General features: G+C 53.3%; 1 protein-coding gene across 1 annotated transcript in view; it reads right to left on the minus strand.

Annotated features, from left to right (window-relative positions):
* NLRC5 (NLR family CARD domain containing 5) overlaps window positions 1-16,911 on the minus strand; it is a 68,280-nt gene that overhangs the window by 23,509 nt on the left and 27,860 nt on the right. The window contains exons 15-27 of the mRNA XM_057712168.1: window positions 15,937-16,020; window positions 14,884-14,973; window positions 12,424-12,492; window positions 11,535-11,603; window positions 10,748-10,831; window positions 10,092-10,175; window positions 8,471-8,560; window positions 7,762-7,806; window positions 6,700-6,789; window positions 5,732-5,815; window positions 3,351-3,434; window positions 645-734; window positions 391-453 (exon numbers count right to left, since the gene is read on the minus strand). Of these exons, the coding sequence (XP_057568151.1) occupies window positions 391-453; window positions 645-734; window positions 3,351-3,434; window positions 5,732-5,815; window positions 6,700-6,789; window positions 7,762-7,806; window positions 8,471-8,560; window positions 10,092-10,175; window positions 10,748-10,831; window positions 11,535-11,603; window positions 12,424-12,492; window positions 14,884-14,973; window positions 15,937-16,020 (1,026 nt within the window). The remainder of the gene's footprint in view (window positions 1-390; window positions 454-644; window positions 735-3,350; window positions 3,435-5,731; window positions 5,816-6,699; window positions 6,790-7,761; window positions 7,807-8,470; window positions 8,561-10,091; window positions 10,176-10,747; window positions 10,832-11,534; window positions 11,604-12,423; window positions 12,493-14,883; window positions 14,974-15,936; window positions 16,021-16,911) is intronic.

Consider the following 16,911-nt stretch of genomic DNA (forward strand, 5'->3'; position numbering starts at 1 on the left):
GGGGACACTTGTATCTGGGAGTGCCTCTTGTGCTTTACATTTTGCCTTGTTTCATCTTTGCCAATGGCCTGCAATATGGGCATCTCCCTTCTCCAGCTGTGGAAGCTGAGGATGGGAGAGGTTAAGGAATGTGCCCAAGGTGCCAGGCCCTTGTAGGGTTCAGATTTAAAGCCTGGGGGGCAGGTTGTGGAGTCCTTTGCCTTGGACCAGGCCCCTGAGTTCCAATCCAGTCTGCTGTGGAAGACCCTCTTGGCCCTGGCTAGTCCCAGGTGTTTGCACGTTGACAGATCCTGGCCCTCTCAGTCTGTCCTCTGCTCTGGTCATTCAGGAGGCAAGTCTGCTCATCCCCAATCTCCGCTGGCTGCGGGGGCACCGTTCCAGGGGACTTACCCACAGCACCTGCCTTCCTGCTCCTCACTAGACATGAAGTGCAGGGTCGCATGATGCAGGGACCTGGAGCAGACAGAACCTGGGTCAGTCGCCCTTGGCAAGGCCTCAGGATGCCCCCAGGGGGCAGGCCTCCCTCCTCCAACAGCTGAGTCTCTGACTTGGGTCCCACTGCCTCCATCCTAGCCCCTCACATGCAACAGACTCCAGGTACCACCCTCTCAGACTAGTTCCGGTTGTCCCAGGGCACTGCCCACCTGAGATCCACTTTCTGAACCCGAGGGCACAGGCTGAAGACATCGGCCAGCAGGAAGGGGCTCCTCGGGGACAGTCCTGTTTGGCTCAGCCTGAGAAGGAAAGGGGTGGGGCCCTATGTGAGCAAGTTGGAGTCAAGCAAGATCAGTGGGCAAAAAACCTGGACCTTGACAGGCTGGAGGCAAAGGAAAAGGATGGGGGGCTGGTGGGTCAGCCAGGCAATAAGGAAGGAAGCAAGGACTTCCCTGGCGGTCCAGTGCTTAGGACTCCACGCTTCCACTGCCAAGGGCTTGGGTTCGATCCCTGGTTGGGGAACTAAGATCCTGCAAGCTGTGTGGCATGGCCAAAAAAAAGAAATACTGTAGGAGTTTATTACATTCTAAATTAAATTTTAAAAAAAAGAAAGAAAGAAAGGAGGCAGGGACTCAAGAAGGAAAAATAGGAGCTCGGGGTCAAGCAGACTTAGGTTTGAGCCCTAGTCCTGCTTATTGGCTGTGTGTCCTTGGACAAGTCACTTAACCTCTCTGAGCCTCAGCTGCCTTATCTGAAAAACAGGACTACTTATGGTATACCTTCCTGAGAACTGAATCATATGGAGCTTGTGCACTCCCTAGCACCATACCCATGCTTGTTGCTATTATTACATTGTTTCTATCCCAAGCACTAACAGGTGAGTCCTTGCTGACAAGGAGTGGGAAGCTTTAGGTCCTTAGAGTTTCTTGAGCTCAGCATTACAGAGATAATTCTTTGGTATTGGGGGCTGTCCTATAGGAAGATTAGCAGCATCCCAGACCTCTACTCACTAGATGCCAGTAGTAGCACGACCTCTCGCCCCGTCTGCCATCATCACAACAAAAATACCTCCATTGCTGAATGTCCCAAGGGGCAAAATCACCCTCCAGCTGTGAAGCACTGCCACAGAGAAACTGAGATGCTTCCTTCCTGCTCTTGGAGGCATCCTTGTTCTCTCCATTTCCTTCGCTCCATAAAGCCTCCATCAGCTTGTCTTGTTAGTTATACCCCCGAGATCCACCCTGAATCCACCTACTTCCCCCTCCCCCCACCAATTCCCAGCCCCCATTATCTCTTACCCTGGCTATACAACCTCCTCCCCGCTCTTACTTCCACGCTTGTCGCTAGACCCCTTCTCTACCCAGCAGCCAGACTAAGCTTTTAAAAACACAAATCGTTCCTCTGCCCTTCAAGTTTCTTAGGCAAAATCCCAAACTCTTCCCCACAGCTACCAGACCCTGTGTGACCTGGCCCAGGTTCACTTCTCTATCTTCTCTCCTACAACTCTGCCGGCCACTGTGCTCCGGCCACATTGGCCTTCTGCCTGTTCCTTGAGCCCACCAAGTTCAATCCTGCCTCAGGGTCTCACACATGCTGTTCCATCTCCTTGGAAGGTTGCTCCCTGCTTTTCACAAGGCTGGCTCCCTCCCCTCCTTCAGGTCGCACCCAGTGTCCCTCCTCAGAGGGGTTCCTTGATCACACTCACCATTGTCTAAATCACCTCCACAATCACTCTTTACCACATTCCCTAGAAAAATACTTTATCACTGTCTGAATTCATCTTATTTGCTTTCATTTTCCTTATTGGCCAGCTCCCTCTACTACAGTGTAAGCTCCAAGAAGACAAAGACCTGGTCTTCTTTTTCCCCCTCGGCTCTGTCTCCAGCACCCCAAGCAGTGCCTGGGCCACAGCAGTGCACAAACAGTATGGACTGAATAATACAAAGCTTAAGCACTGGTGAGGGTCAGGCTGGCCACCTCATTCCAAAGACAGATGAGGAGTCAGGGGCTGATGCTGTGTGACTTGGGCATAGAGAAGTCCCTCTCTGGTCTGAGGTTTCCTACCTGTTCATTTTAACCCGCAATTTCTGTGTCCAAAGGAACACTTCCTCATCCACCCTTTCCTGGTACAGTGGGACCATAGTGGGTTCTGTAGTTTGACATGGGCTCCACCACACTTGCCCACCTCTGGAAAGTCACAAGCCTCCTCCCTCCCTCCCAGATAGGACTCAGGGATAAGTGAGATCCTGGATGTAACGTGAGCCATCTCAGGCGTCCCGGAGATCCTTGGCAGGAGTACCTATGTTGCTGTTCTTAATGGTATGATGTAATTTTCTGTTGTATTTTTCCATCTCAGCCATAGCTGCTTTTGCCCCTGCTAGAAAAATATTTAAAGTAAATCCTTTTTAAATTCTAACCAGTCTGAGCTGAAATTAGAAATAAGAGTTTTAAATACTTTGGGGGATGCTGCTTAAATTCCCCTGTTTCAGAATTAGATGGTGACCTTTAAAAACTGGTGTGTGATATATACATGACCTACAACTGTAAAGTCTTTTTATACGAGTAGGTGACCTTTCTGTGGGTAGGAAGAGGTATGATGGCCCATTTGTCACAGGCCTTCTATTCTGCAAGGTGCTTTTAGAGCAACTGTATTGTTTGAATCTCAACCCTGGGGGAAGGGTTGAAGAATATTAGTCCAATTTGTCAGATAAGGAAACTGAGGCTTAGAGGGGATCAAGTAACTCCCCCCAAGGTTGATAAGGTATCAGGGAAGAGCTGGAAGCAGACTTGAGCTCCCAGTTATGCCAGGTAAAATGATGCAACAGCCCAAGAGAAGGAGGGAGGGGGCAGAAGGGGATGGCTTTGCAATGCAAGAGCCTCAGCCTTGCACAGGGAAACGGGGAAACCAGTCTTACTGCAGCAGCCTTAGCTGTGGGAGCCGGGGTAGATGGTGCAATAGGGTCTCCAGGCTCTGGTCACTCAGGACCTCGCAGGACAACCTGTGAAACAAAGCATCTGAATGAGGTGGGGAAATCTTGGGAAAAGCTAGATGGGTCCTAAGCCAGGATTGTCCAAAACACCTCCTCTGAACTCTGGGTCCTTTAGTTATCATCGAGGCTAGAGGAAAAGGAAGGCCATATATGCTTGGAAAATGCTGGGTTAAGACATTAGTCTTCTCTGCTGCAGGACTTCTGAGAGCCTTTAAGCACTGAATTTCTAAGGGGCTGTCGTAGACATTTCTCCCCCAAAAGACATGGACTAGCAGGCTTAGCATTTTGAGGGCCATGAAGACTGGTACCCTGCAGAACACACCTGTTAAGAAGAGAACGCTGCCTTAACCCAAAGTAGTGAACATAATAGTAGCGATTCAGGCACGTAACAGGTCAGCAAGGGAGAAGTGCAGGGTAGCTCGGGTCCCTGACTGCCCATCAAAACCAGACCAACCAGCGATCACTGGTCTAGAAAATCCATCAGAAGCCAGCCCGCTTAGGAGAAGCTCCTGATGCCCACCCTTTGGTCTCTGCTCTGGCTGGACGGTTGGGTCAACCAGAGTCTCTAAGTGCCCTGGGGTTTACACGCAGCCCTCCCTGAGAGTCTGGAGCCACTTCCTGACCCCTAGAGGCGTTTGGACTGTATTTTCCTTCTGCTTTCTCCCCCTTTGCTGCCCCTTCCTCTCTCTCCCCCTGTTCCTTTGTCCCCTGCAGGCTGCCCTTTCCCCTCACTGGGGCTGCCAGGAGTCCGGCCCACCTCCACGGCATTACTGTCTGGCGGGAGGGGGACCCAGTTTCACCTGGGGGGAACAGTGGGAGGGGCTGCCTGTGGTTCTGGAGCTGGAAGCGAGGAGCCTCTGTCGGGCCAGGCTGCAGGCTCAGCCCTACCCCTTGTCCTGGGACTGGGCCTGGGGCTCTGAGCACAGGCAGGACAGGGCCCTTCATTGAGGGGTGGTCTGTCCACAAACACCTCCCTGTGGGTGGTCTGACCACACACACAGTGGCTTTCCACTGGACCCCAAATACACACAATGCTATGGCCCCTGGTTGGGTCAATGTGGGGTTTACACACTGTTTTTTGTTTGTTTGTTTTATAGAAACAGAACTTTTACCCATTACAACATCCCACATGGAATGCTGAAATGTACACATCATGTAAGGTGGTGATGGGTGATATTAACACCCAAGGGCAAGTGTAAGGGAACTCTCTTTGCAACTTTTCTGAAAAGCAAGCCTTCAACTATTCTAAAATAAATGGTTTATTTGAAAATTCATTGGTTTCACACACCTTTATATTCCAGGAAAACCACAATGTTCTGTTATGAGACAAAAGCTCATTGCAGAGCTTGTTGAGATCCTGTATCTGTTAACAACATCAAAACCCCCTTCCTCTGTGTCCATATGTGTTTGAACATGGAGAAAGGCGTGGATGGACACACCCCAGGTGTCAACATGGATAATGAGCTTGTTGCAAGGGCCAGAAAGGCATTCAAGACAGAAGCCAGAAAGCAAGAAAAAAAAAAAAAACAAAACACTGTAGCAAAATGGAAAAACACATGGGGCGATGCAAAGTGAAACTGCAAAATGCAGCTGGCCTGTGACTTTGAACAGGAAAAAACTGTACATGCAAATGGAGAAGGCCACCAGGACAAATGAGTTGATGAGGGAAGGGGTTATTTAGGTGGGGCAGGCTTGTCTTGGGTTTCTTTATTTTAAGGTAATTATTGCAATAAAATTACAACAATGATGACGGAAGGAAAAGTCTGCCCCACCACTTTGCAGATCACAAAGCCGAGGCCCACGGGGTTAAAGCCATTTGCCCGAAGTCACCCAGCTTGTTAGTGGCTGAACCAGGACTCCTGATTCTAAGCCCGGTCTGTCTCTGGTCACAGACCCAGGTGTTCTGGGGTGAGCTGGTAACCTGGGGTGGGGGATGCCCTGAGGAAGGGCCTTCAGCGTGACAGGCTCCAGCCGTGCAGGCAGGCCTGGGTGGGGGCCAGGGTGGGGCTCCCGGGGCGGAGGGGACTGGGGCTCCCAGGTGCCCTGAGTTGAGCTGATGGGGAGATGAAGCCTCGGGCCTGGCACAGCCTCTCTCAGCAGGAGGGGTGAGGTGCCTGGAGCTGAGGCCACTGGGAGGAAACGAGCCTTCCACCAATGGGTCAGTGAACTCCCATGGGGTAGGGCTATGGGGTCCGGCAGGAAGGGACCAGGAAGGACTCACCTGGCCTCTAACTAGGACACCCCCACCCCAGGTCACTGGGCAGGGGCCCACATTGTGCCTCTGGGGCTGTGTCCTCCATACTCACTTGACTTCCAGAGGCCCCGGGCACTTCTCCAGAGTGTCACACAGGCGGGAGAGGCTCAGGGGCTCCAGGTGACATTCCTTGAGGCTGAAAAGGGGCAGCAGGCAGGGCGAGGGGGTCAGGGAGGTATCAGGGCCCCTGTCCAGCCCCAAGGGCTCTCCCCTTCTCCCAACGACACGCCTCGCCAACCTGCAGGCTGCCAGCTCCTCCCTGTACAGGGCACACTCCCCACCCCTTACAGCCCCCAGTCCCCCCACTCTGACAGTGACAGTCAAGGCCCCCTGAGTGCCCAGCTGTGCTGGTCCAACCCCAAGTCCTCCCCACTGACCCCGCCTACAGGCCACCACTGTCATTCGCTTGGGCCACCTGAACACCACCTGGGCTCCCCCACTTGCTTCCCTGCAACCCTCCACCCTTCCAGCATCTTATCTTTAACAAATACAAATCTGACCAGCATCTCCTATGCTGAAACCCTCCGTGGCTCCCCATTATCCTTAGGCTAAAAGCGAAACGCCTTTCCCATGTCTTCACTCACCTCCAGTCTCCCTGTATAAGCTCCAGCCACATGGAAATGCTTTCCAAGAGCCAAGCCTTCACTCCCCCAGGCCTCTGGACCAGCTGTCCCACCTGCCTGCGATACTGCCCCCGCCCCCCCATAACCCTCTTCAGGTCCCAGCTGAGGTGTCTCTCTTGTCAGGTGAGGAAATCAAGCCCCAGAGAGGGGAGGAGCCCAGGGTCTCACGGCCTCACGCCAGAGGTGGGAAGTTTTCAGAGAAAACGATGTGGAATCCTCTCTACGGGGAATGCTGGGGCCAGCAACCCTGTGGCCAGCCCTCATACTCGCCCCTCCTCCTTCCCCCTTCTCTCAAGCTCTCTTTCCCCCTCTCCCAGCCCCCAGCCCTCACCCCCAGGCTCTCCACTTCCTCACCCCACGATGGTTACCCCCAAACAAGAAGTGGGTAACACAGTACCAGAAGCTCCTGGAGGTGTGGCGCCGGCCGAACCCCAAGAACTGGGCTCCAGCTTGGAACTCTGGCAAAGATCCAGCAGCCAAAAGATCCCTGGAAGTGGGGAAATCATCTTGAGAGGAAGGATCAAAGCATCCACCCCGGAAGACGAGTCTCACTAGTCAGGGCCGGAAGGGGCCCTCGGGACAGTCAAGCCTCTTCCTGTACGGATGGGAGCAACTGAGGCCCAGGGAAGGAAAGCCAGAGTGAGGACACCAGCAGCTTACACCTGTCCAGGTGGGCGGCACCTGACCAGGTCGGGGGGGGGGAGCTAGGACAGAGCCCTCCCCACTCTGAGCACTGCTGTCGGTAGCATTCACATGACTTTCGCTTCTCTGTGCCTCGATTCTTTGAGCTTCAAGAACCTAGAGGGTCCTTGGAAATGGAGACCCTAGCTTGGCAAGCAAGACCACCCTGGCTTCAGGCAGCCCACCTGCGATGGCAATGTTTTTCTCTTACACATGAGCTGGAAATGCGCTCTGCCCATTAAAGGGCCCCACTTGAAGCGCGCTTGTGTTTTTGCCAAGGTGAGACCAGGGTGCCAGGCTCCACTAGGGGGCAGCCAGGAACATCTGCGGAAAATGAACTTGTTTACCGCAAAGATGTGGAAACTTTCTCAGTACCAACGGTTCTTGGCTTCTCAAATGTGATACTCAGCGTGTGAAAGGGCAGTGATTCATATGAAGTGGGGAGTCTGCTAAGTTGTGCAAAGGTCTCTGGAGGCAGAAACAGCTGCTCCCCTCTACTCTCCCCCACAGCAGCGATCTCCTAACACCTGCTCTGCTGTAGCGTCCCCTCTCTTGCTCCCATGTGCACACCTTCTTACAAAAGATTTAAGGCAGCTGATTACTGCAAATTTATACAGGGAGGGGTTTACAGAAGTGATTAATTCCAGCCTGCCCGGCATGGGTGAGTTACTTTACAGCTAACAGTGATGGGCATGGGTCTGGGGGTGGGGTGGCACCTATAGGAAATGGGCACCGGGGGGGGGGTGCCCCCTCAACCCTCAGCGCTTTCCTTCCTTACCTGTCTCTTCTGTCACCTCTCAGGATGATGCGTTGACTCTCAGAGCTGCAGGCAGAGAGGAGGTGGCAGCCTGAGAAAGGGCCAAGGGCCCCCTTCCCAGGCAGCGGCAAGAGACCAGACAGGCTGGGTCAAGGAAGACCTAGATGGTGGCCTGTTTTCTCAGCACATAGGACACCCCCCACTGCACAGATGAGGCAACTGAGGTATCAAGAGACACAGGGACCTGCTCAAAGCCCCACAGCAGGTAAGTTGGTGAGCCTGGATTTGAACATGGTCTGTCTGCTACCGTGCCACTCACTCTTGGAAGGGGGCGGGGAGGAATGCGCGGACTTCACCTGAAACCATGGAAGATCTGCTTTGCCTGGCCCAGGGCTGCCTTCCCTTCTACACTCTCATCAGCTCCAGAGACCCCACAATTCAGGCGGGTCTCTGAGAACTCAAGCTCCCACCAGGGAGCCTCCAGTGTCCTTAAAAGTCTCCCAGGACAATCCAGAGTGTAAGTACGGGAGAGTCAATGGGTTGTGTCCCACGGTGAATGTGGAGAAATTTGAGCATCCTTGGAGCTATAGTTCACTCATTTGTCTCTCCATTCATTACACAGACATGCATCACATGTTCACTGGACCTGGTATCACATCAGGGCCCTGAGGGTGCTATATCATGAATGAGACAGATGAGGGGCAGGGTGGGGCCCCAGGGGCACGCTCACCTGAAGTCCAAGTGCAGAAGCCACTGTACAGTAGAGAAGCACGGGGTCAAACTGAACACAGCATCCGGGGACAAACCGTTCTCACTGAGGCTGGAGAATCAGAGGAATGGCGCTGACTGGAGGTCACTCAGGACTCAAAAACACCCTCTTTGTGGTCAGAACGCAGGGCGGGGGGGGCTGTCCCTCCCTGTTCCAGACGATGGAACACACTGAACCCTGGATGGTCAGAGCGCCTCCGCCAACTCCCCACTGTGCAGAGGGGGAAACAGAGGCCCAGAGTGCAGCAAGGTCTTGCCCGAGATGATGAGACACGTTGGTGATAGAGCTGAGATTAGCACTCAGTGTTTCCCTCCGTCCCTGATGAATCTCGGGTGTGCTTTTGAGCCAGACTTGTGCCTCAGTTTCTCCACCTGCTGGAGGAGGGGCAGTGCCCAGCGCAACGTGAAAATGTGGGGCCTCTTCTTCAAGGAGCTGGCACAGAGCTTTCTCTTTCGTGGTCTGTCAGTCTGTCTTGGTGGTTTTTATTTGCCACTTAACATCACACTCCTCAGGCTCTGGACACTGGCAGCTGAGCGCAGACCCTTACAAGAGGGGATGCTACCAGGCACTCACTATTGGAGCAGGTCACAGGGGGATTTGCTAGAAAGCTCCGATTTGCATAAAATTTGCATAAATTTGCCTGCAACCGTGAGGCCTTCCTCCCCACCTCCTGCAGGCTCTGAAGGGGAACAGAGCCTCTGGTCCTAGCTTCCCAGTGAAAGGCAGCCTGAGCAGGCAGTGCCCACAGGTCACAGCCCTGCTTGCAGACAAACCAGAGCCACCCCCTCCAGAGTTTGTGTGCTAACTGGCTGCAAACCAGAGGCTCAGAGAAGGTCTTGTAACTTGTCCAGGGACGCTTGGAACCTAGGGCCTGGGACCAAGTTCTTACGGCCAGGGAGTCTCTCCCTTGGGCCCAGAAGAGCCAGGGAGGAGGAGGGGGCATGTGAGCAGGAACACAGGGAACTTTAAGGGCCTAGAAACTCTGGTTGGCTGCTGGCAAAGTCTGGGGAGTTCCTGGCCTCCTTGCAGGCGTCACTCCCATAGTGAACATCTCCCCACTCTCTGCCGGGTGCTCAGGGCTCTCAAGTCTCCCCAGCAACCCTGCATGGGTATCTTCTCTAGTCCAAACCCTCCTGTCCTACCTGGCCAGGGCCCCCGTCAAACAGCTCCTCCCTGCCCCCCAGAGCCAGAATGGCTGCCAGCTGTTATGTTAATCAGGTAATACTTCCCAGCCATGCCTGCACGGGCCTCCCAGAGAGCCTGTGCACAGACAAGGAGACAGGTGTGGAAATGAAACCTTAACTCAGAAGCTGGATCGCTGAGCCACACAGAGCCCAGTGTCTATTTTAGTGAGAATCACAGCAGAAACTACCCCGTCCTGAGCAGTTGCCACGTGTCAGGGGCTGGACCGGGTGGTTGACGTGCATCGTCTAATGTAATCTTTCCGATAACCCCGGGGGGACTGAGATGGGACACAGAATACCCACCCCCCCACCCCTTCATTACCATCCCCCCTTCCCACACACATCCCCTCATCCAGAAGAGATCACACCTCAGAGGCTTTGCCCAGAGGGCTACTCACTTCAAGGACCGCAGAGTGCCCAGCCCTGGGAGCAGCTGAGCCAGCAGGGCCACACCTTTGTCCCCCAGGGCATTGCCTGATAAGCTGAGAGGAGCAAGGGGAGAGGACAGGTCAGTGGAGGGTGGGGGTGGAGACGGCAGGAGCTCGCCTCTCCACTCCAATCCCTCAGCCCCTCAGATTCTCCTGAAACTGGGGTAGGGTCCTGGGCTGCCAGGCTGGGTCTCAGCACGTGGCACTGGGTCAGCTGGGGTCTCCCCCAGGGTTCTTTCTTACTTTCCTTTTCTTACAAGTTTTTGGCTGCGCAGCATGTGGATGTGGGATCTTAGTTTCCCCACCAGGGATTGAACCCACGCCCCCTGCACTGGAAGCGTGGAGTCTTAACCACTGGACCGCCAGGGAGGTCCCTCCCCCAGGGTTCTTATCCTCAGGTTTGTGATCCCTGAGGGATCAGGGTTGGGCTTCAGAGAGTGTCAAATATGGGGGAACCTGTATTGTCGGGGGAAGAGTCACAACTTTCACCAGCTTCTCTAAAAGGATCCTAATTGCAGCAGGGAAAGAACAGATGATCTAAATCTTAAAAAACAAAATGAAACGCAACACAGTAACCACGAACTGATGGGTGCCACCCACCCGCCTTCCTTCCAGCAGCCACTCACTCAAGATGACCGAGGCAGCAACTTCCTTCCAGGGCTTTGCAGAGCTGCTCTAGGTGCTGGGCTTGCAGAGCACAGTGCATCAGCCTGAGGAGGGTAGAATCACAGCCCTGCAGCGCCTGCCCCGCTCAACAGAGGCAAGAGCAGCCCGCCACCACCCCCAGACACACAGGCAGAGAGGCTTGCAGAAAGGGGACTAGGATGTATCGGGCGCCCAGGCAGACAAAGAGGGAATGACGCAGCACACATAAGATGTCACACAGGCAGAGAAGAGCCAGAGAGCGTCACAGACCCAGAGAGAGGCAGACCAGGATGGAGAGAGACAGAGATAAGAGAGGGAGGGAAGGAGACAGTGACAGAGATTGAGAGAGAGTGAGTGCAGAGGAGGACAGACAGGGAGAGGGATTAAGATGGACACAGAATCAGAGAGAAGGCTGGAAGAATGGTGATGGGAGCCTTGCAGGGGCTGAGCCTAGGCCCCAGGATCAGAAAAGAAGGGGCTGCGTGCTCCCCATTCTCTCTGGCCAGAGTTCCCACAACCCCTCAGCTACTGGAGGTCGGGGGAGCTGAGGGGGGTGGGGACCCTGGGCAGGGAAGGTGACTGAGGGGCTGCCTGGTGAGCCCCATCTGGCGTAGGCTGGGCAGGGGAGGTGGGAGGCAGGAAAACCAGGCCATGACAACAGGTCGTGTCCTCTGGGGAGCACTTGGTGCTGGGGACCTGGGGACAGGCTCTGTGCCCAGGAAGGGAGGGGCTGGAACCACGCTCGGGGCCCACAGGCCATCACAGTACCTGATCCTTGGGGGGAGCAGAGGCGGCTCAGAGGGCATCTGGAACGTAAGGCTGTCGGGAAACGCAGCCCTGGAGGGACACACACCAAGGCCACGCTGAGCAAACACCTCATCCACTGTCTCACACTCCATCCTCAGCCTCACTCCCCACCATTCAATCCCTATATGAGGCCTGCGCACAGTCAGGTCTTGGTTCCAGTTGGGCTTCTCGGCTTCCTGGCTGTGTGACCTGGGACAAATCACTTGGCCTGGTACTGGGAGAACATAAGTGAATTGCCTCAGTTTGCTGCTTGGTGCATAGTAAGTACTCAATTAACCTTGGCTCCTTAGTGTCGTTAATTTCATCACCATCCGTGCCTTCAAAGCTGTCAGCCTCCGCTGCAAGCAAGCCTTCAAAAGCTCAGACCCTACAGAACAGATTGTAGGTGAGCACTGAGGACCAAAATGCTGAGTCTCTGCCCACGTGCTGGGCTGGGGCAATCCAGGAAGGAACGCTGCAGGAGGCAAACACCCTCTAAAGGGTCCTTGTGCCAAAGGGAGCCAGAAGTTCTGACCAAAATCAGAGCTACAGGCCAGGCGGTCCTCTGGGTTTAGGCTGAAGGGCCTCATTCTCCCACGTGTAGCTCTCTGGCTACTCCATCCCTGCCCCCGTCCGCCGTCTGCATCTGGTATCCCAGGGCTCTCTTCAGGTACCATTTGGGAAATGGGGAGGCAGTTTGTCCTTTGAGCCTCTCCTTTACGGCTACATCCCCAGCCAAGCCTGCTGGTTTCCTGCACCTTCGTGAATCTGTCAAGGTCCCCCAGCCGTTGAGTTACACTGTCCAGCTGTGGAGGTCAAGGAGGGGATGGTCGTGGCCGAGCACTGAGCCAGGATGGTGTCAGGGCCCTACCTTTTCTGGATGCCCTCCTGTTCCTCCGGCTCTGGGGCAAACGTGAGGACCACAGTTTTGTGCAGCAGGCTGCAGAGAGAAGAGGGGAGGGAGGAGGCAGGAGGCTTGTGGGGGTCCCAGGCGCTGCTGTGTCATATGTCTAGCCCGGCCTCCAGGGCTGTCAAAGGTGCCATCCCCCTCCCTCTAGCTGAAGCACCTCCCCTGACTTTGCCCTGATGTTTTCTGAGCTTCCTGGGGGCCTGAAGTGTTTCTACTGCAGACATTTCACAAAGGTATCAGCCCTCATTTCCTGGTATGTCTTTGAAAGGAAACTTCACTTCTGCATTCTCTCTGTTTGCCGCAGGGTGAAACCCCTCCCCCTCCTTCCTGTTGCTCCGGTGCCAGGAGCACCCTCGCCTGGGGGTACCCACCCCTGCGTGGGGAGGCCACTGCCAGGTCGGGAAGGGCACTGAGTCCTGAGCATGCCTAACCACGCCTTTCCAACTGAATGTTACTCATATATTTCCCATTACGCAAGTTACACTACTCTCTGGAGAAGGTAGAAAATACAGTGAAAGAAGAAGAAAATAAAGAAAAATCAGCCCCAGTCTCTTCACATATCAATGACCACTGATGATAACATGTGGAGTAGGTGGGTCAAGTCCTTTGTTTTCTTAATGCAGTTAATATTCTTTCTTTTTCTTTCTTACCAAATGGGATTAAATTTACAGATTCCCTTTTAAAAATTAATATTTCAAAGGACAGATGCTGCAAGGGTTACATGATGTTGAGAATTATTGGTGGGTGCTGGGGTGTTCATTACACCATTCTCCCTACCTTTCAGTTTGACTGAAACGCTTCATTACAAAAACAATGAATTAATTTTTTTTTCTTTTTGGCTAGACCACGTGGCTCGTGGGATCTTAGCTTCCCGACCAGGAATTGAACCCAGGTCACGGCAGTGAAAGCACCGAGTCGTCAGCCCTGGACTGCCAGGGAATTCCCCCTGATGAGTTAAAATTTTTTTGTTTACTTCATATGTCAGAGTCACCCCTCCAGGCTAAAGCTGCAGCTGTATCATAGTTTCATCAGTTCTTCTCTCTGGAGGCAACTCAGTTTATTTAACTAATATCACTAATATCCTATTGTTAAAAATTCAAGTTATTTTCATTTTTTTTCCTATTAGAACCAATACTGAGGTGAATATCCACGCAGGTCAAAGTGTTTGCACAATCACGGTGATTTCTTCATTATAAATTCCTAGAAGTAAACAGAGTGTCACTTGGAACACTCTAGGGGCCTTTACCGAATCATTATATACAGCGAACTAAGGCCCCTGATACCACCTTGTGGGTGGATCTGGTCCCTTGTTCCTCCTTTGAGGGGTATTTAAAGCAGGGACCATCCGACTCAGCTGAGAGCCCCTATGGGTGGGGACTGTGTTGACATTAATTAGTATCTGTTCTCAGTTACCCAGACTGAATACGGAGACTTACAGAAATAAGGTTGGGCCCTGTCTTAGATCAGGTTCCCTCAGAAGCGGAGTCTCTTGGTCACTGTGTACATGATGTACTGAGGGCATCATCTCAGGAGAAACCAGTAAGGGAGGGAGGAAAGCAGAACAGGGCAGGTCCTCGGCCTGATCCCACAGGGAGCGTGAATGAAACAGGGGAGAGCCAAAGCCGACTACAGGTTGGATCTGTTTTTTTTTTTTTTACTTTAACCTTTGCTTTCTGCTGCTTTTGTTCACTAAAAGGATACTGTCTATATATAATGGCCTACCTCGGGGAACCCTGCCCCTCTATCTGAATGTTAAACCAAAGTGCCTTTGTTCAGGGAAGCATCCTGACCCTGTCCTCCTGTGGAGGGCTGCAAGAAAGAAGAAACTAACACATCCCCTCCTCAAGGCTGGCCATTCCAGGGGACATTTGCAAAACTTATGGCCTTTGTACTTTACTTCTTCATCTCTTCCCCCTCTCTGTTCTATAAAAGAAACTGGCATCCAAACCCCAATGAGATGGTTATTTTGAGATATTAGTCTGCCATCTTCTCCATCTGCTGGCTCTCCAAATAAAGTCGGAAATACCTTGCCTCAATACCTCGTCTCCTTTGGACTCAGCAACATGAATAGCACTAAAAGTTTGTCCCACCTGAGGCAAGGGGGCTGGAGAGCTATACCTCTACCTCTGTCACTGGCCACTTCTGTTTGGGAGGATGAGGTGGGGTGATCTCTCCCAGGCATCACTAGCTCTTATCAGCCCATGGCATTTCTCCAGAGGAGGTATAAGCTGTGAGCGGCCAACACCCGAGCAGCTGGGAACAGGTGTCTGGCTGTAAAGGGGCCTGGAGCGGGGGGTACTTACAGGTCCCAAAGGCCTGGGGCTGGAAAGAATTCCAAGGACTTAGAGCGAATGCCCAGAGAGCCCAAGAGCTCCACGCTGGAGTGGGAGTGGGTGATGGTGGTCCACTGGGAGTTCCTACCTGATGTGTAGCTCTGCCAGGGTCCGGCACGTGCTCACTGCTCTCAGCACAGAGTACACCCCAGACACAGAAAGCCCGTTGTCACTGAGGCTGCGGAGAGGAGGAGGGAGACAGCCATCAGCAGGCGGCTGGAGTCCCCAGCCCCAGACAGCTCCGGCCCCCTCCTCCTGGCTCAGCAGCTGGCTGGCTGTCACTCTTGGAACGTCCTGGGTCCTTAACCAGGGGGGTCTCAAAGGCTGAGCCGTGAGGCATATGACCTCCTGCCCCACACAGAGAATAAAGCTCTCCAGCTGGAGCAGTAAGAGCTGACGCGCTGTTTTTGCTTCTCTGATCCTCAGTTTTCTGGCCTGAAAAATAACTACCACTTAAATCCCATTTTACCAATGGGGAAACTGAGGCCAAGAGATATTAAGTTACTTTCCCAGGGTCACAAAGCTACTGAGTGACAGAGCCAGGATCTAAATCCAAAGCCAAGAATCCAAACCACTGTTAACCTCAACACTCCCCCACCCCAACTCACACTCGATGCTAAGACCCCCAACATATCCCGCCCAAACAGCACCCCTACCCCATCCCATGCAGCACCACAGCACACCCAACTGCCTACTGCCCTTTCTTTCCATCCCACCACCCCCAACAACCCACCCCTTCACCCCAAAACCATATCCCCACCCTACCATACCACTTCCCACTCCAACATCCCAACCCAACACCCCAGCACCCATCCACCCAATACCCTGAAGCTGCCCCAGTGCAATGCTGCCCATCCCAGGGCTGCTGTCAGGACAAATTGGAGTACAAGCTACTGATGTACAGTGAACACGTTCTACATGTACACGGGGTTTTAATAACTAGAGTGAAGTGGCTCATGTCAGAGGCAGAGGCAAGGCAGGGTGACACCACTCCAACCACGCTGGAGCTGGGAGAAAGCAGGGCTGGTTGTTGGAGCAGCACTATTTCTGGTGACTGTGGGCATGGGGACCAGGCGTGGCAGGGATCAGCTGGGGCTCTCCTGGGCCCCCCTGGCACCCAACAGTGGCGTGGGCAACTCACTCCAGCTTCCTGGTGATGTGCAGCTGGGGAGCAGCCTCGGCCATCAGTTGACAGCCTTCATCTTCCAGCTGGTTCCCTGAGAGGCTGAGACAGAGGGGTCTGATGTCCTGTGCTGCCCCTCAACCCTCAGCATTCACACAGTCAAAGCATCACTCCAACGAACGAGACTCAGTTATAATGAACATTGAAAGACCGAATACTATATGCCTGGCACTGTCCTAGATGCTTTTACAATTACTGGATATTCAATTCTCATAACAACCCTATGAAGGAGGCATTATTGTTATCCTCATTTTACTGATGAGTAAACTGAAGTACAGAGTGGTTAAAACATGTGCTCAAAGTTGGACCTGGGATCTGAACTCAGGCAGCCTGACTTCAAGGCCCCATCCTCAACTGTGTCTTTATGCTGCCACCTATGTAATTACTTCCTGTGATGAATGTCATGCTTATAGGGAAATCTGATCCAGTCTGGGGACCAGGAAAAGGCTTCCCTGATGTTTGAGCTACTTTCTGTAAAAACGAGGAGTTCCATAGGTAAGGGGGGCGAGAGAGATGGGGAAGGGTATTCCTTGGCAGTAGGAACAGCACAGTCAGGGACCCTGTGGCATAGCACATTAGAGGACCTGACAAAGAGCCAGTGTGTCTCGATTAAAGATTAAGTGGGAGGGTGGGGTCAGATGGGGTTTGTGGGGTTGGCGGCAGGGTTCTGGATCACACAGGATTGTAGGATTTGGACTTATCCTGAGCAGTGGGAAAGGGGGCAGGCCGCAGTAAAAGGCAGCTCACTGCCAGGTAGAGGTGGCCAGGATGGAAGCAGGGAACCCAGTCAGGAGGTTTCCAAGTGAAAGACGAGAGTGGTCTGGCCTAAGGAGGTGGATGAAGAGGATGGAGAAAAGATAACTTTTTTTTTTTTTTTTGCTGGCAGTGCCACACAGCATGTAGGATCTTAGTCCCAGACCATGTGGGGTGTTA

Source organism: Hippopotamus amphibius, chromosome 16 (genome assembly GCF_030028045.1).
Source record: "Hippopotamus amphibius kiboko isolate mHipAmp2 chromosome 16, mHipAmp2.hap2, whole genome shotgun sequence".
Lineage (NCBI taxonomy): Eukaryota > Metazoa > Chordata > Mammalia > Artiodactyla > Hippopotamidae > Hippopotamus > Hippopotamus amphibius.